The sequence below is a fragment of the Electrona antarctica genome, assembly GCF_951216825.1.
Source record: "Electrona antarctica genome assembly, chromosome: 2".
Taxonomy (NCBI): domain Eukaryota; kingdom Metazoa; phylum Chordata; class Actinopteri; order Myctophiformes; family Myctophidae; genus Electrona; species Electrona antarctica.
Genome location: NC_136807.1, coordinates 37,152,581 through 37,180,454, shown reverse-complemented (window position 1 = coordinate 37,180,454; position 27,874 = coordinate 37,152,581). Strand labels below are relative to the sequence as shown.

The following is a 27,874-nucleotide window of genomic DNA, read 5'->3' as shown; positions in this document are numbered from 1 at the left end:
TTATTTTAGAGGCATTGGTAATAGAATGCAAAAATAGAGATTTTTGTTGATTATGGCCAAAAGTCTTAAGTAGCTGAGAAAAATCACTTTCATGCATCCCGTGCTTTGGTTAATTTAATTTCACACTGGAAAAGATTGTGTAAAAAAACACAATCGTATGGAGGACAGACAAGAAACACACATTGTCATTTTAAAATGCTGATTGCCACAAAACATTCTTCCTGTATTTTCTATGCACGTGACTGCAGGATAGCAACGGTCAGGTAGCTGGAGGCGGTGTGTCGGTCTACTACTCCCATGTGCTCCAGATGCTGTTCTTCAGCTACAGCCAGGGCAAGTCCTTTGCCGCCACCATCAGCCGTAGCACCACCGATGTCCAGAGACTCTTCACCATCAACATCAAAGGGTAACTGAAGTTAATCAACCATTTCATTTATAAGTGATTTCAATACTAGAACGAGATTTGGTATAAACCACTTAGCCTATATACTTCATTGATCAGGGGTCCCCCTAGGCAGGCGGGCGGGCGCGCTTGGAGCAAGAGCTGGAGAAATCACTACCACTCCTAGACCAGGAAATGTCTTACGTTCCCCCGGGCTTTACATTTTTGAGCCGTAGTGAACCTAAATTAAATTAAAAATGTTCTCAGCTGTTTTCGTAGAATGATTGCCTATTTTGAGTGGTGCATAACCAGCTTTGTCTGTATCTATTTATGTGTGTACCTGTACGTGGCCCCACGTACAGGTGAGCATGGTTGCTATGGTTAGTGTGTGACGTCACTGCACCACTCAGTTCACACGGGTGTGATTTTTTTTTACAGAATGTTCACCTATTATGACATGCCTAAAATCCGGACGCTAGCTAGGGTTCAAGTGGTTTATGGTTGGTTTCCAGACGAGTACAATAGACATACTGGCCGGTGGCCACAACCACTCATTCTGTTTCTCTCCACTCCGTCCCTCTCTTCACAGCTCAAATGGTGGCAGCAGTAAGATGTCTCCTGCTTTGTGTCAGTGGTCTGAGGTAATGAACCACCCAGGGCTGGTGTGCTGTGTGCAGCAGACAACGGGCATTCCTCTGGTCATCATGGTCAAACCAGACACCTTCCTGATCCAGGAGATCAAGACATTGCCTGCCAAGGCTAAGGTGAGGGTCAGATCAGTGCCTGATATGTCACTGAGCATTTTTGGAGCATAGTTGTGAGAAGAACAAATATATAACATGATTTTAGTAGAGTGTATAGTTGTAAACGTGTCGTACAACATATACATTTTACACACTTATTTTAGGGATTACCAAGAGGCCACTAAAGATGAGCATTTGGTTTTCACTGAACTGACTGATAAAACACAATATGACACACGACACTGATCATGGAAACCATGTATGAATTTGCATGTCGAGTTTAATTATGGATTGGACTCATTGCAGTGTCATTTCTTTAGAATTAATATACCACTTTTCTCCCTTATCCTCAGATTCAAGACATGGTGGCTATCCGCCATACTGCCAGCAATGAGCAACAGCGAACCACCATGATTCTGCTGTGTGAGGATGGTAGCCTGCGTATTTACATGGCCAATGTGGACAACACGTCTTACTGGCTCCAGCCCTCACTGCAGCCCAGCTGTGGTATCAGCATCATGAAGCCAGTACGCAAGCGCAAGGCAGCTGCTACCAGTGAGTTAACAGGGCACGATGATGATTTCCTAGGTTCCCATTAGATCCATTTAGACCTGGGAACCATTCTACAAATGTCTTCTAAGTCCTGACAGTTTTCTGAAAAACTCTGTTTCTATGGTAGTCGTTCTCAAACATTTTCATGTCGAGGACCCCCAAAAATATATGTAATTGGCCGCCGACCCCCATCTGAAAATATGTTGTTCCAGGGGACACCCCAGAAGCAAAGATTTGAGTTAAAAACGTTTACTAGAAAGTATATTCAAACTTTGTGCCAAATTTTCACAATAAAAAAAAATAGCAGACCTACAAGCTCGTAGCGCGGCACTCGGTGCCGCGCTATGAGCTTGTAGATCTGCTATATTTCAATAGCTAAAGTATAACATAATGCTTTAAAACGCTAAAAGAGTTCCCACCCAAAATGGGTTAACTGTTTACCAGAGACAGTCAAAGTAGAAAGTCGTTCGATGCCAATGCTCAATCGCCTTCGGAATGCAGAATAGCCAAAGTTAAATGACTGGTATCTCATAGTTATCCATTAATATGCAGTGTCCCGTTTATATAAAGAAATAAAGTAATGTTAGTGACCGTTCGTTAACCCAGTCCTAAATCTTAGAAATTCCTAACCGTTGAAGGTAGATTTGACCATTTTGACAGTTATTCAATACTAGTACACATGTAGATTCAGTGCGTTTAACTATTTTGACTTTGACTGCAGCCACACGGACCTCCAGTCAGGTGACCTTCCCTGTGGATTTCTTTGAGCACAATCAGCAACTGACAGAGGTGGAGTTTGGTGGCAATGACCTACTGCAGGTCTACAACGGACAGCAGATCAAACACAGACTCAATTCCACTGGGATGTATGTCGCCAACACCAAGGTATGAGCACTGACACTAACTGAGTTTGTTAAATTGCTAATGAATGGCTTGTCATTACAGTCATCACAGTAGATGACTCTTCACATCCACCCTAGTCAGGTGTTTGTTGTCAGAAAACCATTCATTCTGTCTTCATCATGTCCTTGCTGTGCAGCCCGGCGGGTTCACCATAGAAGCGGTCAACAACAACAGCTCCATGGTGATGACAGGGATGCGGGTACAGGTCGGCACTCAGGCCATGGAACGGGCTCCGTCCTACCTGGAGCTCTTTGGGCGCACCATGCAGATTAACCTGACTCGGGCCCGCTGGTTCGACTTGCCCTTCACTAGAGAGGAAGCCCTGCAGGCTGACAAGAAGCTCTCCATTTTTGGTAAGAAAGGCAGAGACCTCATACCGGTATACCTTCATATAAGACATTTAAACGCGTCGTGAGACTTGAAAAGTACGTAATTTATCTTCTATTTCTTTCGTTCCTCCCTCAAAGTTGGAGCATCCGTCGACCCGGCTGGAGTGACCATGCTGGACTCCATCAAGATTTACGGTAAGACCAAGGAGCAGTTTGGCTGGCCTGAGGAACCGCCCGAGGACTTCTCCTCCGCCTCCGTCAACAACGTCTGCAGCCCCAACCTCAACCAGGGCAACGGCTCATCGGATGGCGACGTAGCCACGCCCACTACCACCACTGGCAGCGTACTAGAGAGGTAAGGGGCTGCATGTTTTAGGACCAAAAATGGTTGGCATCCAGGAGTCATCCAGGAGTCAGTTTATGCTGATAATTAAAAACTATTCATTTGTTATGTGTATATTTATAGAGTAAATGTATATATGTATACACCTATCTAAATACAGAATTTAGCAGGCTTTTACTAAAGACACATTGTAGCTTTCCGCAGCGAGTCTGTTTATGTTACATTATTATTACGAGTGTCCAATGCATGGCTACTGACCACGATGTCATCTTTTCTCGCATGCCTCTCTTCTGTTAAACAGAGTCATTTATTCTTTCACATGTGTATTTCTTTCTGTGAACCTCACACTTTTTTGTTCTTTTGTGTTTTTTTTTTCTTTTGCCCTCCAATTTACAATAAAAAAGTTGTGAAACTGAGTCCTTATCCACCCTGGACCGGTTAGTAACTTGCCCTTTCTCTGCTTGTGTGTCTGGTTTGTGCATGATTGCCAGTTTTGTGTGTCCATGCTTGTTAATGTGAACATGTCATATGTCATCAAAAGGTTTGCTCTTTTAAAATTAAGAGGGTGACATTTTATTTTTTACAATGATGTTTATTGTGTTCAAATTTAGCTTAAGCACTTCTCCTTTACTGTCCTTTGTATTTTAATACCAATTATTGTGCACTTCTATACATCTTTGTATATTAATTAATATACACATTTTAAGAAGGATATTTTAAAATAAAGTGTCTCCCATACGTTTGAGCTTTTTCTGGTGATGCAAACATTGTTGACTGAAAGTCTAAATTACAATTATTTTTAATTATACAGCACTTGCACAGATTGCATCAGGCTGTGATTTTATGTGTTTTAGACTCTTTGACTGAGTAATTTTAAATTTGTTTCTGCAGTGTAGGCAGATTTTGACCATTTGTCTATTACAGATTGGTGGTCAGCTCCCTTGAAGCTCTGGAAAGCTGCTTTGCCGTGTGTTCCTCCAGTGAAAAGGTATACGGAGATTTTGGCTGATATTTGACTTTTTTCTTTGGATTAATTTCTTAAATGAAATGAGCGAGAGTGAATATTGCTACTCAAATCTGTAGGGAGAGTGATCTGTGTGACTGTCTGTTACCACCTGTCGGTAGGCCCATTTTCCACCGGGGTTGAAGTTGAATCGGGTTGGTTCTTTTTTCCCGCCTAATATGGAACCAGTTCAGAGTGTTTCCACTGAAAATGAATTGCTTCAGAACCCTAAAAGTTTGTTAGGAACTAGAACCAAAAAATGGGGTTCAAGGTTCCAAGAATCTAGAACGGAACCAGTTCTAATTTATTTTGGTGGGAAAGGGGCCTATACAGTATGACTTTGTGGCTCTCTCCATCTTTTTTTTTTTTTTTTTTTTTGTACAGGAAAAAAACAAGTCTGCAGCACTAGAGCTGGCGACCCTGCTCCTCTCCATGCCAACCCCAGCTGGTGTACAGCAGCAGACCAAAGGACTTCTGGCCAGCTTGCATACCAGCCGCACGGCCTACCACAACCACAAGGTACAAACTGCAATAATAAAACAACGTTGGTCGGAGTTGGCTCAAAGTCATTGATTGTATTTACTCCAGAAGAAATCATCTGGGGTAAATACAGATGATTTAACTGAGAAGATGTCCACAACCTATGAAGACCATAACGTCCTAAACCAAATTCAACTGAATAATTCCAACTGGTAACAGGGCTAATGCTACAAGCATAGCTCACAGACCCCATATCGGAAGCCCTAAACAATAATCTGTATTATTTTGAGACCATTCCGATACCGATATGGCCAATTCCGATTATGCTACCGATTAATCGTGCATCCCTGCTATGGCTGTTTCCCTTCTTTAGGACCAGTCTTTGCTGGGTAATGCAGTGCAGTGTCTGAACAGTTGCAGCCGTGAGGGCAGAGAGCTGGACCCCGATGTCTTCCAGAGGCTGGTGATTACGGCTCGTTCCATCGCCATCATGAGACCCAACAACCTGGTCCACTTCACAGAGAACAAGCCACCGCTTCTTGACTCTGGTAGGAGACTATTTGAATCATCTCCAAGAGTGCTCTATTAATGTTTATATTTATCATAAGGTAAAATGTAAGTGGAAAACCAATGATCGCTCCTGAACATTTCCATTCTTAACTTTGTATAATTGTTAACCAGAAATGGAGGATGGCCCAAAGCCAGGGGAGATCGACACCTGTAACTTCATCATGCAGCTGATGAATAACTTCTGGAAACTCCACGCACTCAAACCAAAGAACGCCTTCCTGGCTCCTGCCTGTCTGCCAGGTAAATGAAAACTGCTTGATGGGTAGCTTGTCTGCTCACGTCCTGTGAGAGCAGCAGATGTCTGAAGGACTGAACTAATGTGGCTCAAATGAAAATCATAGTTGCTTTGCAAGGTACAGCATTATGATTTATTGATGATTATTTTGAATTATTTTTTTAGAATTAAATAATGACATAATTAAAAGTATATTATTTATTTATTTAATATTTCTTACTGCCGTGAACTGTCTACATGAACAGAAATATATCAAGTTGTTCTCTCTGAAATTGTTAGTCTATAAATTTAAATGGAAAAAAAGAAGAGGAAAAAAGACAATGTCAATGTTTGCTCTTCCAGGTCTGACCCATGTAGAAGCAACGGTAAATGCCCTGGTGGACATTATCCATGGATACTGCACCTGTGAACTGGACTACATCAATGTAGCCTCCAAGATCTACATGCAGATGTTGCTGTGCCCAGTAAGTATCTGTAATGGTCACATCCCCTGGAATTGGAGGACGTGAGTTATTAAAATGTGTCCAGGGGTTGTTTAGTTGGTTGACACTAAGGTCTCAGAGACACTTGCCAGACGGGCACGTGTCAAGTTCTAGGTCAAGTTCTACTTGCACAAAGGTCATGCCTGAAAAGTAAATTGAATTAATGTTAAATCCAATCTAACTGCAGAGTGGCACAGACACTTTAAAAACAACCTGAAAGCAAACTCCACATTTTATTTACTTACCACGGGCAGTCAGGCAACCGTTAGTGTCAACCCCTGGACTGTCTAGCTAAGATATGATGTTGTATAGACAAAGAGAAGGAAACTTTTGTGAATAACGTATTTAGAATAGGTCATCCAAATGATAGCTGGTTGTCTGCCATAGTCGCTGGTACACAAATAAACACAATATATGCATGTTTCTGAGAAACACTTACATTTGTTTTCTTTCTTTTTCAACCAACAAGGATACATCTGTGAGCTTTGCCTGTAAGCAGGCACTGATTAGAGTGCTTCGACCAAGAAACAAACGGCGCCATGTGACCCTTCCCTCTCCACCACGCTCCAACACTCCCATGGGTAAGCACTATACTCTCTGCTTCTTTTTACATCCTGTAAAATGCTAGAGCTTGATTTATCCTTTATTGCTGCAATGCATTGTAAGCTTACGGAAATGTTCAGCACACGACACCAGCATAAAATGTATACGTATGCAAAGTATATTTCAAGCAATACCAGTACATGGATGATGGAAATGCATTGAGTTTTATTCTTAATTCATAATCTTTTCAGGAGACAAAGATGACGACGATGATGATGATGCCGATGACAAGATGCAGTCTTCAGTGCTGACCGTGGATGAGCACAGAGGGGAGAGTCAGGACCACAATGAAGTGGACCATGGAGACTTTGAGATGGTGGTGAGTAAATCTTCTTCATCTGAGTTTGGATGCCGCAGTCCATCTGTGGCAACAAATACATTTTGGAGACATTGCTTTTGTGGCACCGCAAGGTGGTGTTTATAAGACAGGCATAATTTCAAGTAACTTTTGATTCTTTGAGGTATGCTTAAGACCAGTGAATTTGCAGTAGATATTAGATTGATATTTCTTTCTTTACCTCCATCACGGCCTAATCTCAGTGACTAGCTGCTTCCCATCTACCATAGTGAAAACATTTGATCATTGTTGTTGGTTTTTTGTTTGTTTTTTCAGTCTGAGTCCATGGTGCTGGAAACAGCAGAGAATGTGAACAACGGTAACCCATCCCCGCTAGAGGCTCTGCTGGCAGGCGCAGAGGGCTTCCCTCCTATGCTGGACATCCCTCCTGACGCAGACGATGAAACCATGGTGGAGCTGGCCATCGCTCTCAGCCTGCAGCAGGACCAACAAGGTCGGCTCTGTTCCTCACCGTGCTTTTTGGGGGAATTTATGCCTTTATTGATAGGTCAGTAGGCTGACAGGAAAATATATGTTATAATATCTTTACATTTTATTTTTGTATTTTCTTTTCTGCTAAGCAACAAGCTATAGCCAATTAATTTGCGCGACTGTAAAGACGAAACGGAAGTGGGGAGGAGGCTCCACTTCCGCTTCATTGCTTACGCATGATAGCTCTTCCATTGGTCCAGACTGTATGATGAAGCATTTGGAAATTGCGAGAGTCAACAGTCTGGTAACGCGAGACTAGGGAGTGACAAACACAGCAAAGGCCGTGCGGCAAACGTCGTCATGAACGGGACTCCAAAAGGCCAGAGCCTGTATGTGTCATGCGCCTGGACCACTAGGCCAGCGGGCGCCCTGTAGCCGTGCTTTTAATCATGTCTTGTTTATGTACGCTGTATAAATTGTACGATTTAGGGAATGTGGATTGCGTGACTCAATTTCATGCAAAGAGTAACTTTGCATATGTTGTCATTTTCAGGCAGTAGCAGCAGCGCCCTTGGGCTCCAGAGCCTTGGTCTGTCGGGTCAGGCCCCCAGCTCCTCCTCCCTGGATGCTGGAACACTCTCCGACACCACAGCTTCAGGTAGTGAGACATTTCATCACACACTACTGCCACACCACCACGCATGGCCTTGTGCTCTCCAGCCCCTTCCATTGATCAAGGTTTTGCTAATCATGCCATCCATTGTTTTGATTCCTTGAGGAATAACCTTTTTCTTCCTTTAACATATTATAACTGTACTTCAATGCAAAAGTTTGAAGTTGCCTTCATTTTGAGGCTTGTTTTTGTTTTTACATTTTTTTCTTTTTTTGTATCTTTTCATGAGCTACTTTTTTCATCTCAACTGCACCAATTAATCATATCTCTTGCGTGGCTTCATCATACACAAAGTAACCTGTAATATCTTCATCATACACAAAGTAACCTGTAATGTCCTTCATCATACACAAAGTAACCTGTAATATCTCTTGCGTCGCTTCATCATACACAAAGTAACCTGTAATATCTCTTGCGTGGCTTCATCATACACAAAGTAACCTGTAATATCTCTTGCGTGGCTTCATCATACACAAAGTAACCTGTAATATCTCTTGCGTGGCTTCATCATACACAAAGTAACCTGTAATGTCTCTTGCGTGGCTTCATCATACACAAAGTAACCTGTAATATCGTGACCAGATGAAGAGGCTAAGGTGTATTTACTGTTGCAGCTGTTGCTATCATTTCAGCCCCGGCATCAGATGACGAGGGCAGTACTGCAGCCACAGACGGCTCCACACTGCGGACATCTCCAGCGGAACACGGTGGCAGCGTGGGCTCGGAGAGTGGAGGATCTGCCATCGACTCTGTAGCAGGGGAACACAGCGGTGTGTGTGTGTGTGTGTGTGTGTGTGCGTGCGTGCGGTCGCATCCAGTGGTTTTGAATGAGAACTCTTGTGCTGAAAAAATTGCAAATTTCCCATTTCAGATAATGTTCGTGATTCTAATAAAGTTTGCTTGTGTACGTGTACCTGTGTCCATGCATGCTGCAGTGTCAGGACGTAGCAGTGCATACGGGGACACCACGGTGGAGGGCCACCCTGCAGGTCCAGGCAGCGTGAGCTCCAGTACCGGGGCCATCAGCACCACCACAGCCCAGCAGGAGGGAGACGGCTCAGAGGGAGAGGGGGAGAACGAGGGAGATATCCACACCAGCAACAGGTCAGCAGTACTTCCACACTAAACACTAAGGTTTAGTTTTAGGCCCCTTTTTAGACGAGAACGGTGTTCATAGAAAACGGTAAAATAATCGTTTGCTGGGGTAACTTTAGACGAGAACAGCGTTTTCGGCGGTGAAATCGCTACAAAGTGAAAACACCTTCCAGGGTGGAAATCTTTAAAAACGCCCTATCCTCCCGTGTCCATGTAAACGGAAAATAAAACGATGAATCCGCAAAACGTGTGACATCATGGCTCACGTGGGCTCACAACGCATATGTTTATTACATTGATGCATCTAGGCAATATTTGGAGTTCCTAGAATGAGCAAGTATTCCCTCGCCCCGCTCATCCTACAAATACAAATGTAGTGACTAGCGATGGTGAATGTAAACCATGATGTAAACAAACAGGCAACGGTGGTTCTTCTACATGGGTGACTGGTCCATCTGGCAGTCTGGCGACCTGGAATTGCCATTACAGCGTTTTCATTAAATGGTCGCTTTCGTGTAAAGGCTCAGTAAATAGTGAGAACGCAACGGGACTTTATCGTTTTCTCTGGCGACCGTTCTCGTGTAAAGGTGGTCTTCCTTCAGAACCTGTAGACTGTTTCATTAGCTTAGGTAAGGTTCAGGTTAGTTTTAGTCACAGATCATTTGAGATTATTTGCATATAACGTAAAAGCAACATAGTAAAGCGATAGCAAAGCAATACAACGGACAAAAGAGCCCAAATTAGGAAAAATAACACAGTGCACAGGTTTTCATTCTGTTTACAGGGTGATAAAAAACAAAATGATAATTGCTAAAGAAATGCGATGAAAGAGTGCGGTCTAGCCAACACCTTGAACTCCCGAATCGCTGCCCTCCACACTCCTGTAGTCCTGTCTAGCATCAGGGTCTTGAGCTCTAGACAGTATTGTTAGTTAAGCTGTCGCGCCAATATAGTGTTCAGTGGACTCTATGCGCACACGCCATTTTGGAAAGAACTTGGGCCCCTTCCCTACTTCCTTCACAGGTGTTACCGCTGGTACTAACAAAGGCTATGTTCCATTCTGGTCAAACAGAGTCAAGGTGCTGCTATTGTGCATGTTGGCTCACTGGAAACACTGCAGCCCGGAAGAGTTATGTGTGCATATAGCCCATTATCTGTCTGTGTTTATTATTTTTATGCGACTCTGGACAGGCTGCACATGGTGCGTCTGATGCTCCTGGAGCGCCTGCTGCAACATCTGCCGCAGCTGCACAACGTGGGCGGAGTCCACGCCATCCCGTACATGCAGGTCATCCTCATGTTGACCTCTGACCTGGACGGAGAGGACGACAAGGACAAGGGTGCCCTGGATGACCTCCTGGCACAGCTAATTGCTGAGCTTGGCATGCACAAAAAGGTGTGGACTGGAATGTGTCTGCCTTGTCTTTGATTGTGTAATGTGTAATGGTCAACTGCATCCAAAAGGTCCATTTCCTCATTTGTTGACCATAAATATTATATTATATTTCATATTTCAAAATTAGATGAGTTTGTTTTTGTTTATTTTATGCTCCAGAACTGATCAACTGGAACAGATGGCTATATCCATCCCTTGCTCTCCTGTCATTTAGCTAACAGCGAGAACAATATGCTCATTGCTCAATGTATTCTATTGTGTTGGACAACTTGGTGCATTCTCTTTTGAGATAGTCGGGTTTGAAACTGGAGCATGTGTATGTGTGATTAACTCTCTGTTAACTGTCTGATCATTGCTCTAACCACCTGGGTCTCATTTGGCAGGACGTGTCCAAAAAGAACGAGCGTAGCTCCATCAACGAAGTCCACTTGGTCATCATGAGGCTGCTCAGCGTCTTCATGTCTAGAACAAAGTCTGGCTCCAAATCCTCCTCTGAGGTACGTCCTCTCCTGCCCCTGCAGTGTGTACCTCGGAGAGATATCATGCTCTCAAAGACTTGCTGACTTGACGATACATGGCTGAAGTACTCAGCCATGTAGCCAAGTAGTGCTGTGGTATTGCTGAAAGACACAGGGGGCAAAATTCAGTTCTAGCACAGAGGTATTTGGTGATACTTGACTTGGTGTAGTCTATTGGTGTAGACTCTGCAGAAAAGCCACCCACTCCAATGCTAATATTGTTACACAATTTGAGTCTTTCCCATGTCAAATCTATGTCTCTTTTCCTTTTTACAGTCGTCCTCTTTGATTTCCAACGCCACAGCAACAGCCCTGCTCAGCTTGGGTTCCATCGACTACTGTCTCCATGTGCTGAAGTCCCTGTTGGAGTACTGGAAGAGCCAGCAGGGTGAGGAGGAGCCTGTGGCCACCAGCCAGCTCCTCCGCCCACACACCGCCTCCTCTCCACCCGATATGAGCCCCTTCTTCCTGCGCCAATACGTCAAGGTAGAGGATGGAACGGTTAACATCTCCTGTCCCTCTGCTCCCTGCATTTCTTGGTTTAGTTTGATCAGATTCCATTTTGATCTTCTTTTTTCTCTCTCTTTTTTTACCTGTTGTGATCTGTCAGTAATAAAGTCTGTTATCAGTCAGTTATCTTCCTCATATCACCACACTTTAACACGTCTCCTGCCAGGTATTAATTAATTCATTATTTTGCCCCTGCAGATGTCTAAATAAAGCTTGTTTTGAGTAGAATTGGAATCTGAGATTAGAATGAATTAAAAAGAACGTGTTAAGATTTCGGCTATGGTTCAAGTCAACGACGGACCAACCACTTCCGGTTTATCGCCTAGACACGGAGACGCTGATAGACGGTAGTATAGCGTGATCTCAAACTGAATCAATATAAAACACTAAAATATAAAAATAGAATAGATTCAAAGAAAGGCTATTTAATTAGTCAGTTTTCAATATTCAATATTTCTCAAACTCTCAATACCGAATTTATAATTGTCAAGTTTATTTCATACTTTTACTACCATTCATATATATATATTCATATAATAGGAATACTGAGTTACAGTGATGACTGAAGATTGTGTTTGTCTCTGCCTTAGGGTCATGCTGCTGATGTTTTTGAGGCCTACTCCCAGCTTCTGACTGAGATGGTGCTCCGGCTTCCCTACCAAATCAAGAAGATCGCAGACACCAACCCACGCATCCCACCTCCTGTGTTTGACCACTCCTGGTTCTATTTCCTGTCTGAGGTAAGAAAATCGGACACATTTAGCACTACACTCCCTGAGACTTCTCTTTCTAGCATTCATTTTAATTATCGGATCATCTCACCATGGAATAAGTCATAATCAAGCGTGAGACTGGGTTTTCGGTTTTCGCCCTTGTCCGTGTGTGTGTCGGAGCTCATCTCCGGCACAGTTGGACCGATGAACCTGAAACTCAATTGTCTGCGATCGATATTACTCCTACTCCTATATTACTTGACCAAACCTCACACAAAACATTTCACATTATCTCTACTAGAGAGGTGCCCGTGGGGTCTCTGCGGCGGTGCGGTGACCGTTGGGCACTGACCTACTTGGAATGATGCAAGTTTGAAATGCATGCCCCACCCAGATATTATGTCTCTGTCCCTTTATTCCTATATATGGAGTTCTGTGTCAGCCATGCCCAAATATGGAGTGTTGTGAGGTCAGAAGTTGAACAGGCCAGCTCCATAGCCAGCTCCATATATGGAGCTGGCTATGGGCAGGGGCCCGTTCCAGAGCCCGAGCAGAGGCCCTTTTGGGGCGGTTCTGCACAACCGTGGGTCCGACCGACTCCACGCCGGGCACTGCACTCCACCTGTGGTGGTGTGGAACGCGTGTGTCGAATTTGAAGTCGGTGGGGCGAACGGTTCTCAAGTTACGTGGATTAGACGTACAGAGACTCGGTGCATTTATAGTTGGATTGTCATATGATCAATTCATCTGTATTCACTTTCCTCCACACAGTAAAACGCTGCAACTCCTGTCTCCTATTCCCCCTCAGTATCTGATGATCCAGCAAACGCCGTTTGTGAGGAGGCAGGTCCGCAAGCTGCTGCTGTTTATCTGCGGTTCCAAGGAGAAGTACCGGCAGCTGCGCGATCTGCACACGTTGGACTCTCACATGCGTGGCATCAAGAAGCTGCTGGAGGATCAGGGCATCTTCCTGCGATCCGGCGTGGTCACAGCCACGTCTGGCTCTGCGCTGCAGTACGACACGCTCATCAGTCTGGTGAGCACCCGGACCGCACACGTTTACATCTGTTGTGTAACTCTTTTCCTCAAACAAGTGGGGACCGTTTCCACTTTATGAGGGGCGCTAGCCCCTCCTATGCACAGCTTTGTGTGTACAGTATGCGTGTGTGTCTGTCTGTTCGTTTGAGCACGGAATGTGATTTATGATGATAAGAGCGCCCCTCACTTCAGCAAAAGTAACTGCCACCTTGCCTTTAACTATTTTTTCTCCCTTTGTTGTAGATGGAACATCTGAAGGCTTGTGCTGAAATCGCTACCCAGAGGACCATCAACTGGCAGAAATTCTGTATGAAGGATGACTGTAAGTTATTTCACATGATTTGTGTACATTTTCTTTGATTCTGGCTTTTTCAACAACTTAAAAAAAAAAAAACCCTGTAGTGTTAATGGTTTATGGCATGACTCTTAGGAGGCGAGCCCTGTAGGCAGCCGTAGCTTAGTGGGTAGACATCTGGTGAGGTCACTGGTTTGCCTCAGTCTGCCCAGTATACTAGTTTCACGTTTACATAAATGTATACTAAAAGGGCAATATGTTTTTTTCCATGTTCAGCTCACTGTCTAGTAGTCATGTGCTGTATACTTTACATTAATGCTGACAGTTTCCCGTTGTCTTGATATACTAAGAAGCCATTGATTGGTTACCATTCATTTCAGTATGGTACTGTATGCAAACTGTATTCAATGGGTGAATATCTTTCACATTTTATGAATTCATAATCTCAGACGCCCAATGCCCGGCCGGCATCCTCATATTTGTGCAAGAGTGACGCCATCAATATGACCCGGTCTTGTATTTCATCCTGTCCATGCTTCCCCTCTCATCCTGCCTCCCGTCCCGTCCTCTCCGGTCCCTTTCCCTCCTCCAGCCGTGCTGTACTTCCTGCTCCAGGTCAGTTTCCTGGTGGATGAAGGTGTCTCTCCAGTCCTGCTCCAGCTCCTCTCCTGTGCCCTGTGCGGCAGCAAGGTTGTTGCCAGCTCCTCCTCTTCCTCCTCGGGGGGAGGCTCGGGCGGCAGTGGGCAGGCAGGAGCCTCCCAGTCTTCCCAGAGCAAGTCCTCCAGTAAGAAGAGCAAAAAGGAAGACAAGGAGAAAGACAAGGAGGGTGAGGCAGCAATAGAGTTCAATCATTTTCAACAGAGCCAGATTTTTTTTGGAAAGTCCTAGACCACCAATAATCGATGTTTGACGAATATTAGGGAAAAATGGGAAAAATCTTGAAATGTATTCAATTCTTTTAGATTTGATTAGTTTCTATGTAGGTACATTTAACTTATAAATGAATTAAAATAATCCCAAAACGTTTAAAACAACGTGTAGATCTGCTAAATAGTCCTAAAAAAAACCTTGATAACGGACGATATATTGGTCGGGCTCTAATTCAAATCATAGTATGTGATGACATGGAATTTTCTGTCAAATTAGTACTTAATAGATACCTCTATCCATTTGTCCATCACATACTACTGTACAATAACTAGAAAAGTGCGCTCTGAGTGCATGTCTCCGACCAGGCCGGTACCTTATAGACTAGGCCGGGTCTAGGCCTATGTAATGGAAGGCAGTCATTGCCAATTGGAATGGAATCTGTCAAATCTGCCTGAAACGGCTTGATCACATGATCACACCCCAGAGATTATGTGTACCGAATTGTGTGAGTTTAAACCAGTTATCTGATCGAGATTGTTCTTCTGTTGGTGGAAAGGTGATGGGGTTGGCAGCCAAGAGGACCAGCTGTGCATGGCGCTGGTCAGCCAGCTCAACAAGTTCGCAGACAAGGAGACTCTCATTCAGTTCCTTCGCTGCTTTCTCCTCGAGTCCAACTCATCTGCCCTGCGCTGGCAGGCCCATTGCTTGGGACTGCATATCTATAGGTACAGTTTAAACAATGAACAAAAACAGTTTAAAGGCTGATTTGTTCTGCTAAATAAGTCTCTCACACGCACTGATTCACACAGTGAAATCCTACTTTATCCTTACTGTATAAGGCAGTCACACAATACAATTGGAATACATGAATGAGTTTGTTTCTGATGTTGACCCCTCTGTAGGAACTCCAGTAAGACTCAGCAGGAGCTGTTGTTGGAGCTCACCTGGGCTATCTGGCCAGAGCTGCCAGCTTACGGACGCAAAGCTGCCCAATTTGTTGACCTGCTTGGGTACTTCTCCCTCAAGACCCCACAGACTGAGAAAAAGGTTAGTTAGAAACTGTCAGTCTTCTTACACGCACACACAGTTGCACCATTCCATTTTTAAATATCACAAATTGCATTGAAATGCAGTTGATGTTGAAGTATTGTCATTAGTATACCGTTTTGTTTGTTGCAATGAAGAAAACGACTTAATGTGATCATTTCCCTTCCTCCAGCTGAAGGAATACTCTCAGAAAGCTGTGGAGATTCTGAGGACACAGAATCACATCCTAACCAACCACCCCAACTCCAACATCTACAAGTACGACTCCACATACAGTATACAGTATGCACTCATTACAGAGTGGAAGGAAAAACGAAACGCAGATTAAATCGGATACTAAGAAATGTCTGCTGTGTTTCTGTCACAGCACGTTGTCAGGTTTGGTGGAGTTTGATGGCTTCTTCCTGGAGAGTGACCCCTGCTTGGTGTGCAACAACCCTGAGGTTCCCTTCTCGGTACGTGACCTTCAACAATAACAACCCCTCAATTTCTAAAGATAATAGATTCAAGATTCTGTGCTGCACCCTATAACACCACTTCTGGAGAACCTACTCGAAGGATTAAAAGATGCAGGCATCTTTCTTTAACATGTCGGTGTTTAAGTCTCCAATCCAATCAAGATAGCTTCAGAATTGCCAAGGGTTTAGATTTTGGGAGCATCCTGTAACCTCAGGCGGGCTGGTTAGTTGAGAAAGGAATTCAACCTCATGTTACTTTACTCCTCTTTATTCTCAACCTCATGTTACTTTACTCCTCTTTATTCTCAACCTCATGTTACTTTACTCCTCTTTATTCTCAACCTCATGTTACTTTACTCCTCTTTATTCTCAACCTCATGTTACTTTACTCCTCTTTATTCTCAACCTCATGTTACTTTACTCTTTATTCTCAACCTAATGTTACTTTACTCTTTATTCTCAACCTCATGTTACTTTACTCCTCTTTATTCTCAACCTAATTTTACTTTACTCCACTTTATTCTCAACCTCATGTTACTTTACTCCTCTTTATTCTCAACCTCATGTTACTTTACTCCTCTTTATTCTCAGAACATCAAACTGTCATCCATCAAAGTGGACACGCGCTACACCACCACGCAGCAGGTGGTCAAGCTCATCGGCAGCCACACCATCAGCAAGGTCACCGTGAAAATCGGTGACCTGAAACGCACCAAAATGGTCCGCACCATCAACCTGTACTACAACAACAGGACAGTACAGGCTATCGTAGAGCTGAAGAACAAGTATGTTTCTTACTTACATTTTGTCTTTCTTGGTCCTTAACTCCCCATGGGCACATTTTTGAATTTCAAAAAGCGCCATGAAAACATGAAAAAGTGTTAATTAATAGATATTAAAGCCAAGAAAAACAAGATGAATAATCACTAAATTGTGTTAATAAATGTAAATCTCTCTCTGGAACGATGTGTGTATCCTTTAAGTTGATTGAATATTTGTAAATGAAAGCCATGTTCTGTGTGAAAACCCAGACCTGCACGCTGGCACAAAGCTAAGAAGGTCCAGCTGACCCCAGGACAAACGGAGGTGAAGATTGACCTCCCCCTGCCCATTGTCGCATCCAACCTGATGATCGAGTTCTCCGATTTCTATGAAAACTACCAGGCCTCCACCGAGACGCTCCAGTGCCCGCGCTGCAGTGCGTCAGTGCCCGCCAACCCAGGGGTGTGTGGGAACTGTGGCGAGAACGTCTACCAGTGCCACAAGTGCAGGTCAGGAATCTTGAAAATGAAACGGGGAAACTAAATTGGGAAGTTTGCAGCTCTTGAAAAGTCTACAGAAACATTATAGAATGTCGAGATGTTCTGGTCTAGGTCTAACCAGAAAAATATTAAAATAATATGTCAACATTTTAGGGCTGCAATTATTGTACCGTATTAGTTCGATTAACTGTTGCACGCCTAGAGAATTACATCTTATGCTCATTGGCTGTCCACTCTCTTAGGTCCATCAATTATGATGAGAAGGACCCCTTCCTCTGCAACGCCTGTGGTTTCTGCAAATACGCCCGCTTTGATTTCATGCTGTATGCTAGACCGTGCTGTGCTGTGGATCCCATTGAGAACGAGGAGGACAGGAAAAAGGTAAGCACTTAACCTAATAGACGAAGACAGTGAAAACGAAGGTGAGACGAGGAGGGGACCAATAAACAATCAACTTAGATTTTACATCCTAGACACTGCCCATGACACTGATCATGGGCAGTTGCCAATGATAATGTTTAAATTCCTGGTTCACCGCAGTAGTAAGTGCTGTGATTAAAGTCAGAAAAGTACTAGGAAAAAAGTGGGAGAAATAAGATTGAAGTAGAAATATAGAAGGGATGTTTCATGCTCAAATATAACACGTTCTGATCTCCTTTTTAGCTCAGTAAAGCCTTGAACCGAATCTGAACACTACTCTCATGCACCTCTTGTATTTGCTGTGTGTGTTTGTGCAGGCGGTGACCAATATCAACACTCTTTTGGACAAAGCTGACCGGGTATACCACCAGCTCATGGGCCACCGGCCACAGCTGGAGAGCCTCCTGTCCAAAGTCAACGAGGCAGCGCCAGAGAAACCACAGGTCAGTCCCTCAAACTAACACATACATGAACCTGGTTAGATAAGGAACCCATGCATGAACCTGATTACCTATAAAACAAAGCTCAGAGTTTACAAATCACACTGTGGTTCTGTTTAAAATCAAATCACACTCGTGTGAAGTGAGGGGCGCTCTTATCATCATACATCACATTCCGTTCTCAGCCAATCGGCTGAGCACATTCCGTGCTCATACACACAAACACACAAAATGGTGAATTCCAGGCCCTTCCGTGCTCATACACAAAGCTGTGCATAGCCCCTCCAAAAAAGCACCATTCCTGGTTTTTGTCACCTTCATACCTTAAAAGGAGTAGTTCACCCAAAAAATGACTTATCTTCTATCAATTACACCCCCCATGAAGCCTTGAATTCATGGAGATCCATTTGTTTTTGTTGCATTCCTAAACCAATATTTCGTTGACCGGATCATCAGGCGACAGGAGACGCAGTACTCTTTGATACTGACAGCCAGCCGAATTTTCCGGAAAGTGCATTATTTGTCAATGGGTCCCATTGACAAATGGGACGGCAACTACCGGCGATAGGAGGTGAACAGGCGATGGTCGAAAAGTGGGCAGAGGAATGTCGGCCGAAAAGCTGAAAATAATTCATCTTTTGGGTGACATCGTCCGGCGATAGTGGGCGATTAGGCGATAGCCAATGAAATTCACGTGTCGCTCGCCACTGTTCTCCTGCTGTTAAAACGCACAGAGACTCTTTGACTGTTGAGTCATCAAATGGCTCAGGAATGCAACAAAAAAATCGACATGAATTTATGGGTTCATGGGGTTTTACCCATTAAATCCGGGAAAGCGTCGTTTTAGATTTGAGCTATATAACATAAGATATTGTGGTTGCAGGTCACGATATAATGGCTACGCTCAGGGCCTTGCGTTGAGGCCGGCTTTTCCATTTAAAAATGTTTTCCCGTAAAGTAACCAAACACCAAAAAGGAAGATTAATTTGAGATCTTACCCCGTTTCAAAAGTCTCATCACATCCTCTATGTATGTCTTCTTTCAGGATGACTCTAATGCGGGGGCAGGGCTTGGCACATCCTCGGCCAACGTCAACCGCTACATCCAGCAGCTGGCGCAGGAATACAGTGGAGACTGCAAGACCTCGTTTGATGAGCTCTCCAAGATCATACAGGTTAGTGAGAAAAGGAATGTGTAGATTTTGCGGGTTATGGTATTGTTTTCCTAACATAAAAAAACAACAACATTCAACTTGTGTCTTTTCTGTTTGCAGAAAGTGTTGGCGTCCCGTAAGGAGCTCCTGGAGTACGACCTCCAGCAGAGAGAAGCCGCCACCAAGTCTTCACGCAGCAGCAACAGCAGCCAGCCCACCATCACGGCCAGCCAGTACCGCGCCAACTCTGTGCTCGGTTGTGGCCACACTTCATCCAATAAGTGCTATGGCTGTGCCTCGGCCGTCACTGGCCACTGCATCACCCTGCTCCGTGCCCTGGCTACCAACCCTTCCCTGCGGCAGATCCTGGTCCTGCAGGGTCTCATCAGAGAGCTGTTTGAGTATAACTTGCGGCGAGGCACGGCCTCCATGAGGGAGGAGGTGCGTCAGCTGGTCTGCCTCCTAACCAGGTATACATCGCAGGCTCTGTTTCTCCATGCACCAAGCTATTGATTTACCTCACTGTCTGTCCATAATGAAAGCACTAGCGAGGCAGGAGGTTTGATTACCATTGAGACTAGGTTGAGCTTATGTTTTAGCCATTATTGAATCACTATCTCCCATAGCCTAAGTCTTGTTTCCCACCCTGTTCTCTCCTTCAGAGATCACCCGGAGGCCACTCAGCAGATGAATGACCTCATCATCGCCAAGGTTTCGTCTGCTCTCAAAGGTCACTGGGCCAATCCTGACCTGGTATGTCCTCCCCAACTGAAAACATAACGAGTGACAAAAATAAATCTTTGTTTAAAGATATTTTCATAAATAAGCATTACCCAACTGAATTGTCTGTGTTTTACTCCATCAGGTCAGCAATTTGCAGTATGAGATGTTGTTGCTTACCGACTCCATTTCCAAGGAGGGAGGATGCTGGGAGTTGAGGCTGCGTTGTGGTGAGCCACTTTTCCATAATCTATTAATATAGTGTAATAGTGCTACCATATTTTTTGCCCTAATGTTTCTTGTAGCCTTTTTACTATTCTGAATCTTTTTTTAATGCTTGAGCGCTAGTGAGGCTTGGTTCTAAAACCATTCTGTGGTTGTCTCTCTTCTAGCACTAAGTCTGTTCCTCATGTCGGTGAACATAAAGACTCCTGTTGTGGTGGAGAACATCACTCTAATGTGCCTGAGGATCCTACAGAAGCTGATCAAACCTCCTGCTCCCACCAGCAAAAAGAACAAGGTAATTTTAGATTTATTTGGGATGCTGTAGGGCGTGTGTCTCTTATGATTAATTTGATTCATTGTGTTTCCTCTCATGCTTACTCACCCAATGATGTGTGTTCTTTCTTTCCCTGTATGTTTATTTAAAGGATGCTGCTGTTGAGTCCCTGACTACAGTCAAGCCCTACAGCAATGAAATCCATGCCCAGGCCCAACTCTGGCTCAAGAAGGACCCCAAAGCATCGTATGAGGCCTGGAAAAAGTGTCTCCCCGCGAGATGTAAGTGAACCTTAGTGAAAAAGTATTTATAATGTACCCCAAAGGTTTAGTGTGCCTTTGAAATGTTTTCAGTGTACCCCAAAAATGCTAATTTTGTCTTGATGACACAACAGGCCAGGAGACGGTGTCAAAGCCTCAGAGCAAGACTGAGCTGCGGAGACAGTACCTGCTGGAGAAGTACGTATGGAAGTGGAAGCAGTTCATGAGAGCCAGGACAGAGGGACTTTTCCCTCGGCTGCTCAAGCTAAGCCACAACAACTGGCTGCGACAGGTAAGGTTTTAGTTCAAAGTATCATTCATTCTAGAACAGTGATCGTTACTGTGCATGATGTCTAGAAGAGTTCGGTGGACTGACGTTGTATTCCCCCCCCCCCCCCCCCCAGGTTCTCTTCACTCCTGCCACTCAGGCAGCAAGACAGGCAGCTTGCACCATCGTGGAGGCCCTGACTACAATTCCCAGCCGCAAACAACAGGTCCTCGACCTGCTCACCAGGTATGAGGGGAAGACCGACCAGTAGTTTAGTTTTTAATTGACTGAGACTAAATAATTTCAGATGACTAAATGGGACATAAATCAAACGGTGTTATTCAGAAGACTAAGACTAAATCGGGATTTGCTGTAAAAGTTTACACTGCACTTTAGTGGAAAAATAAGACCATATATCCCTATAATCTTTACATTTTATTTAATTATTCTTTCTCTGTGTGTGGGGGTCAGTTACCTGGATGAGTTGAGTGTGGCGGGGGAGTGTGCGGTGGAATACCTGGGTCTGTACCAGAAACTGATCAAACCTGCTCACTGGAAGGTGTACCTAGCAGCTCGTGGAGTCCTGCCCTACATCGGTAACCTGATCACCAAGGTAAATTATCTGTTGAATAATTTATTATTAAACTACAACCATTTCTATGGTTATTTCATTGGTGCCTTTCTATGTTGAAATTAAGCACAATGTTTGGTATTGGTGATGATCAATGATTGAGTCTGATTCCCAGACTAAAATTTTACCTTTTTATTTCTCTCTACTTAGGAAATTGCCAACCTCTTGTCTCTGGAAGAGGCTACGCTTAGCACAGACTTGCAGCAAGGTTATGCACTCAAGAGTTTGACTGGTACGTATCTGTTAGCGTTAACCTTATTGGTTGTGTCGATTGTGCTATTCCATGTTGAATTGTAATGGTGAACACTCATAACGCAAGTATAGATTTGACAATAACAAACTATCCCAAAAATGCTGCTGGACACTGAACCGTATACTATTCAGGGATGTGCCAACAATACATTTATTGAGACAGGATTAACTCGGAAGTTGGCACGCTTACGGCTTGTTGCATTCAAAAAGAAAAAAAAACAGCGTTTGAGCAGTGTATTCCTGCTTTACAACATCAAGATTATATGTTTTTCTTTGGGCCCTGCAGGACTACTGTCATCCTTTGTGGAGGTTGACTCCATCAAACGGCACTTTAAGAGCAGGTTAGTGGGCACGGTGCTGAATGGCTACCTGTGCCTGAGGAAGCTGGTGGTTCAGCGCACGAAACTCATTGACGAGACCCAGGATATGCTGCTGGAGATGCTGGAGGACATGACGACAGGTCTGTAGGCAAATGCATAATGATAATACATGTTTTTGTTTCTTGTAATTGTTTCATATTTTTCGATAACCGTTAATGGCATATTGGCAGCATTGGGCCATTTCATTTAGTCAAAATCACGTGTGATCGTGTGAAGTGAGCGATACCTTTTATCATGATGATGTACTGTATGAGGATGATGTATAGACGTAGTAACCACAGTAACCGTGCTGCTACCGACTAATAGACACCCACATACACACACTCACATGTTGGAGCAGTTGGCACCGCTCAAAGATTCTCACCATGTTGCAAAAAGTGCAGTTGGGCATGTCATTATAGGCCATAAACATTATCGGAGCCATTATATTTACAGTAAAGTGTTCTATTATTCGATGATCTGTAAGCTCAAAGCGTCACAGTGCAACATACAGTAAGGCTTAACAAGGATTCTGGTAGTAGTAGGTAGCTTAGCTTTTATTGTCATATTGTATCATCCGTATTGAAAATTAAATCTCATCTGTGCTATTTTACAGGAACGGAGTCTGAAACCAAGGCCTTCATGGCGGTGTGCATAGAGACGGCCAAGCGTTACAGCCTGGATGACTACAGGACACCCGTCTTCATCTTTGAAAGACTATGCAGTATCATCTATCCTGTGAGCCTCCTTCCTTTATCATATTCCAAAAGAAATATTAGGGTTCCTCGCCTTGTAATTGTTCTGTAATGTCCGGGAAAATGAGGTTCTTAAAACATGCAGAGCCCTGTTTGTAGAACATGAATTTGGTTGGAGTCCTAACATGGTTGTGGCTGAATGACATTAACATTTCAAATTGGAGCATAATCGGAGTAACAATGTCCCAGAAAATGATTATTGCGAACATGATTCAATGTAGCTTAGGGTTAGCGTCAAAGCTGAAGTCTGAACTTGGCCCTGTTTGTCTGTGTGTGTGTCTAGGAGGAGAATGAGGTGACGGAGTTCTTTGTGACTCTGGAGAAAGACCCCCAGCAGGAGGACTTCCTGCAGGGCCGCATGCCAGGGAATCCTTACAGCAGCAACGAGCCTGGCATTGGCCCCCTGATGAGGGACATCAAGAACAAGATCTGCCAGGACTGTGACCTGGTGGCGCTACTGGAGGATGACAGTGGCATGGAGGTAAAAAAAAAACAATCTCATGAAATCATATTAAACTATGCAACTGCATCAATCTTGGAGACTTTTGTCTTGTCTAAATCTACTTCCACTTGCATCTAAGGTCCACGCACAAACATAGGATTGAGTTATATCACATACCCAGCCTTTATTTGCCTGGGTCAGACAAAAGGACAAGAGAGTCTGATAACTTCAGTAGTTGACCAACAGGTTCAAGCTAAAGAAATACTGTGTGCTGAGAGGTCACAGTGAGCAAACTCACTACAGAAGGAACTCTGCATGCATCAAATCCAGGTTATGGATATGAGATCATATTATTGCCTGAGAATTTGTTGTTGCCCTAAGGCCTAAGCAACTAACCTCAGGAAATTACGAATACCTGGGCCCAAGAGTTCAAAATATTCAATCCTATCTGACACGATCATTGCCAATTCCACCCCACCCAAGAGGTGGGGTGGAATTCAGCACTCCATTAAATTGTTGTGCTGAATATTTGGGGATATTTAACAACCATTTCTATTAAGAATTATTTGATTTGTCAAACTTATATTTGTTATTGACAATGTTTGCTGAGATAATTGTATGATCACAGATTGGATCATTGGAACATTACTAATTTTATACACTGTTCATTTCACCTTCAGCTTCTGGTCAACAACAAGATCATCAGTTTGGATCTGTCAGTGGTTGAGGTGTACAAGAAGGTCTGGTGCCCCACAAATGAGGTGAGAGTTGGAACATAAGGGATACTTTTATGGCCAAGTTGACTTAGAATTTGTGTTAGTCCTGTATATTAATTTATTGATAAGTATAACTACAAATATAGCGCGTAATTTTCAATACTGTTCTATAAATCAAATGCTTCAGCCATTTAAAAAATGTCTACACCTTGTGGAACCTGTCTTTTCCCAGGGTGAGCCCATGAGAATTATTTACCGTATGAGGGGCCTGTTGGGAGATGCTACAGAGGAATTCATCGAGTCACTGGACTCAACCACAGGTGAGACATTGTCATCAAAGTAAGATTGCACCAAATAATAATCTGTTTTGGGTTCTCCAATGCCACTGTATACACTATAAAAAGAATAAGCTCTGTGTCTCTCACTCAGTTTTTGTTGGGTTTTGTTAGCAAGTTTGCTTTATTTCAAACTAATTTGGATGTATGCTAATGCTGGATACATACTTTTATATAATGCTATATTTTTGTAATATATGCTGTATTGACTACACTTTCCAACATAATATCTATGAAGGAGTACCTTGACCTTGTAAGGAACGGACTCAAAACCAAATAGAAAGAACTTGAAAGATGAAGGTAGTAAATACATTGTCACCTCACCTCTCTCCAGATGAAGAGGAGGATGACGAGGAGGTGTACAAGATGGCAGGAGTGATGGCCCAGTGTGGAGGACTGGAGTGTATGCTCAACCGGCTGTCTGGAATCAAAGACTTCAAGCAAGGAAGACACCTGCTTACTGTAAGGCCTCATCCATCCTCATTCTCCACTTGAACCCTAGCGTCTCTATTCATTTCTGGGGCAAACATTCAGCAAAAATTATAGCCGATCTGGACAAGAACTGGCAACTGAAAGTGTGTATGCAGACGTACAGGAAGTACCGCCCAAGGATGCTCCATCAGTGCTGTGCGGATCTCTTTATATTCCCAGAGCATGAAAACGGTTGTGATTGGTCGTTGTACATACAACAGAAGTCACGCCCTATAGACACTTTGTTCTATAGTTCTGTACCAGGCTTTTCTCCTTGTTGTGAGATGAGAAAAGGCTGGGAACCAGTTTAGGGTTTAAATGGTTAAAAGACATTTCTCGGTTCTCTACATGTACATTTGTTGATCATTAAGTTCATGAGGCAGAATCGATTTTAAGTATTGAATGTCAATTCAGTCCTTGACACTGAAGCGCAGTGGTTGAAATAACGAAAACACACTTAACTTGTGCAAAAAGGCAAAATACAACAAAAAAGCTGAAAGTATAACTATAGTTATAATATGTGATTGTGTGTGACTCCCTAGGTTTTGCTGAAGCTTTTCAGCTACTGTGTCAAGGTGAAGGTGAACAGGCAGCAGCTGGTAAAACCGGAGATGAACACACTCAACGTCATGCTGGGAACTCTCAACCTGGTCAGTAGTTGGTTACTCGACACCGGTTAACACATCATTTTATGTTTCTCGTGTGTGTGTGTGTGTGTGTGTGTGTGTGTGTGTGTGTGTGTGTGTGTGTGTGTGTGTGTGTGTGTGTGTGTGTGTGTGTGTGTGTGTGTGTGTGTGTGTGTGTGTGTGTGTGTGTGTGTGTGTGTGTGTGTGTGTGTGTGTGTGTGTGTGTGTGTGTGTGTGTGTGTGTGTGTGTGTGTGTGTGTGTGTGTGTGTGTGTGTGGTTTTAGAGTGGCTTTAGTAGAGATTGTAGGAACTTGAAGGCAGAGCATTGAGAAGATCTCCATCCAGAATTTGACCAAGAATGTTGTCAGTTATCAGTGTCATTATCTAAAATGTCTTCCTTCTGTAGGCTTTGGTGGCTGAGCAGGAGAGTAAGGACAGTGGTGGAGCCTCCATAGCTGAGCAGGTCCTGAGCATCATGGAGATCATCCTAGACGAAGCCAACGCAGAGATTTCAGAGGACAAGGTGATCCACCTAAAGTCAGATAAAGTTAGTGGTGCCATTGGTTGAAAGAAAAGTGAGACATGCTGACAATGAGCAAAATACAAGTTTATATGTTTATTTGGACGGGACAGCACATATTAATGAACACTACACAATGCAATGCAAATATAATGTCGGATTTAGAAAGGATGTTAATTTCATTCTGTAGTCCCCAAACAAACAGAAAACAACAAAACAATAAGAGTGCATATAAACATTACCAAGGGGGTACAAACAAGAGAGACAAAACAGCAGTAAAAAGGCCAAGTAATGACCTAAAATACAAGATACAAAATACAAAGACAAGACACTCAAGAAGAGAAGCCATGTTATGTGGCAGCCTCACTTCACACAAGTGTTTTAACATTGCTTTATTCCATCTGTCCCATCCGGTGTTTCCCCTAATTGTGCTCATAGATTTAGATTTTGATGTGAACCATTTGTGATTTTTTTTCCCCCCAGGGTAACCTGCTGCTGACAGGAGACAAGGACCAGCTAGTGATGCTGTTGGACCAGATCAACACCCCCTTCGTCCGCTCCAACCCCAATGTCCTGCAGGGCCTCCTGCGCATCATCCCCTACCTGTCATTTGGAGAGCTGGAGAAGATGCGCATCCTGGTGGAACGTTTCAAGCCCTGCTGCAGCTTTGACAAGTAGGCATCTTACGGTTAACCCCCACCTCCAGAATAACCACTTCCTACACAATTATGTAAAATATCAAAAGTCTTGAAAGGGGTAAATACTGTATTTGCATTGCTTCTTGTGATTGAACTAAACCTCACCTCTCTGTTTGTGTCCAAGGTACGACGAGGAGCACAGTGCAGACGACAAGGTGTTTCTAGATTGCTTCTGTAAGATTGCTGCTGGAATCAAAAACAACAGCAATGGCCATCAGCTCAAAGACCTCATTCTCCAGAAGGCGATCACACAGAGTGCGCTGGATTACATGAAGAAACATATCCCCAATGCCAAAAAGTAGGATTTTCTGCTGCTTATTTGTCTTAATCATAATACTCATAGACTACAGTAGCATATCATTTATTTTATTACTGTATAGTACCTCTTCATTTACGGACTTGTTTCTACTTCAGCCTGGATGCAGATGTCTGGAAAAAGTTCCTGTCTCGACCTGCGTTACCCTTCATTCTCAGACTGCTCCGTGGACTGGCCTCCCAACATCCCCCCACACAGGTAATAATCAGCATACTCAGTGCTGTAGTGCAGAAAATCAAAGTTAAACCTTAAAACATCTTTAGAAATGTGGCCTGTTGAATATTTTAAGTGGCCTTCCTAATGGCTAAGAGAGTTAAATATAGCATATTTCAAAATTAGCTACTTCTGTGAAGTCATAGTTCAGTTCTGTTCATACACACCAACACAAGTTCAAAGAAAACATATCCAAACCTGTCTGAATGTCCCCCCCTCGTCTCACCCATCCAGGCGCTGATAGGTACCGATTCAATCCCCAACCTACACAAGCTGGAGCAGGTATCCAGTGACGAGGGCATCGGTACGCTGGCAGAGAACCTGCTGGAGGCGCTGAGGGAGCATGCCGAAGTCAACCTGAAGATAGACGCCGCCCGCAGGGAGACCAGGTCCGAGAAGAAACGCATGGCCATGGCCATGAGACAGAAAGCCCTGGGCACCCTGGGAATGACGGTACTGGAAGGAATGATTCTTCTACTTATGCTTTTCAGCTCTGTTCTTGGCTTTCTGT

At 43.7% G+C, this 27,874-nt stretch overlaps 1 protein-coding gene across 5 annotated transcripts in view; it reads left to right on the top strand.

Moving 5' to 3' along the window:
• The window catches only part of ubr4 (ubiquitin protein ligase E3 component n-recognin 4), a 61,451-nt gene that overhangs the window by 27,530 nt on the left and 6,047 nt on the right, over positions 1-27,874 (top strand). For 2 of the 5 annotated variants that reach the window (XM_079530169.1, XM_079530167.1), the window contains exons 44-98: positions 249-406; positions 972-1,146; positions 1,479-1,680; positions 2,399-2,562; positions 2,717-2,933; positions 3,048-3,264; positions 3,657-3,689; positions 4,177-4,240; positions 4,640-4,774; positions 5,109-5,283; positions 5,417-5,545; positions 5,883-6,004; positions 6,492-6,603; positions 6,817-6,944; positions 7,239-7,416; positions 7,948-8,052; positions 8,700-8,837; positions 9,003-9,171; positions 10,354-10,558; positions 10,942-11,055; positions 11,353-11,562; positions 12,177-12,326; positions 13,108-13,335; positions 13,581-13,659; positions 14,225-14,458; positions 15,059-15,227; positions 15,405-15,549; positions 15,722-15,807; positions 15,917-16,004; positions 16,599-16,792; positions 17,039-17,278; positions 17,512-17,650; positions 18,007-18,132; positions 19,175-19,303; positions 19,403-19,752; positions 19,945-20,035; positions 20,148-20,232; positions 20,395-20,522; positions 20,653-20,782; positions 20,896-21,053; positions 21,166-21,275; positions 21,501-21,642; positions 21,811-21,892; positions 22,199-22,372; positions 22,888-23,009; positions 23,310-23,507; positions 24,149-24,229; positions 24,417-24,504; positions 24,854-24,981; positions 25,533-25,640; positions 26,023-26,139; positions 26,620-26,810; positions 26,959-27,132; positions 27,249-27,348; positions 27,598-27,816. In XM_079530169.1, the coding sequence (XP_079386295.1) occupies positions 249-406; positions 972-1,146; positions 1,479-1,680; positions 2,399-2,562; positions 2,717-2,933; positions 3,048-3,264; positions 3,657-3,689; positions 4,177-4,240; positions 4,640-4,774; positions 5,109-5,283; positions 5,417-5,545; positions 5,883-6,004; positions 6,492-6,603; positions 6,817-6,944; positions 7,239-7,416; positions 7,948-8,052; positions 8,700-8,837; positions 9,003-9,171; positions 10,354-10,558; positions 10,942-11,055; positions 11,353-11,562; positions 12,177-12,326; positions 13,108-13,335; positions 13,581-13,659; positions 14,225-14,458; positions 15,059-15,227; positions 15,405-15,549; positions 15,722-15,807; positions 15,917-16,004; positions 16,599-16,792; positions 17,039-17,278; positions 17,512-17,650; positions 18,007-18,132; positions 19,175-19,303; positions 19,403-19,752; positions 19,945-20,035; positions 20,148-20,232; positions 20,395-20,522; positions 20,653-20,782; positions 20,896-21,053; positions 21,166-21,275; positions 21,501-21,642; positions 21,811-21,892; positions 22,199-22,372; positions 22,888-23,009; positions 23,310-23,507; positions 24,149-24,229; positions 24,417-24,504; positions 24,854-24,981; positions 25,533-25,640; positions 26,023-26,139; positions 26,620-26,810; positions 26,959-27,132; positions 27,249-27,348; positions 27,598-27,816 (8,133 nt within the window). Of the gene's footprint in view, positions 1-248; positions 407-971; positions 1,147-1,478; positions 1,681-2,398; positions 2,563-2,716; positions 2,934-3,047; positions 3,265-3,656; positions 3,690-4,176; positions 4,241-4,639; positions 4,775-5,108; positions 5,284-5,416; positions 5,546-5,882; positions 6,005-6,491; positions 6,604-6,816; positions 6,945-7,238; positions 7,471-7,947; positions 8,053-8,699; positions 8,838-9,002; positions 9,172-10,353; positions 10,559-10,941; positions 11,056-11,352; positions 11,563-12,176; positions 12,327-13,107; positions 13,336-13,580; positions 13,660-14,224; positions 14,459-15,058; positions 15,228-15,404; positions 15,550-15,721; positions 15,808-15,916; positions 16,005-16,598; positions 16,793-17,038; positions 17,279-17,511; positions 17,651-18,006; positions 18,133-19,174; positions 19,304-19,402; positions 19,753-19,944; positions 20,036-20,147; positions 20,233-20,394; positions 20,523-20,652; positions 20,783-20,895; positions 21,054-21,165; positions 21,276-21,500; positions 21,643-21,810; positions 21,893-22,198; positions 22,373-22,887; positions 23,010-23,309; positions 23,508-24,148; positions 24,230-24,416; positions 24,505-24,853; positions 24,982-25,532; positions 25,641-26,022; positions 26,164-26,619; positions 26,811-26,958; positions 27,133-27,248; positions 27,349-27,597; positions 27,817-27,874 lie in introns of all 5 variants that reach the window. The other 3 variants (XM_079530170.1, XM_079530168.1, XM_079530166.1) reach the window with 2 other exon arrangements.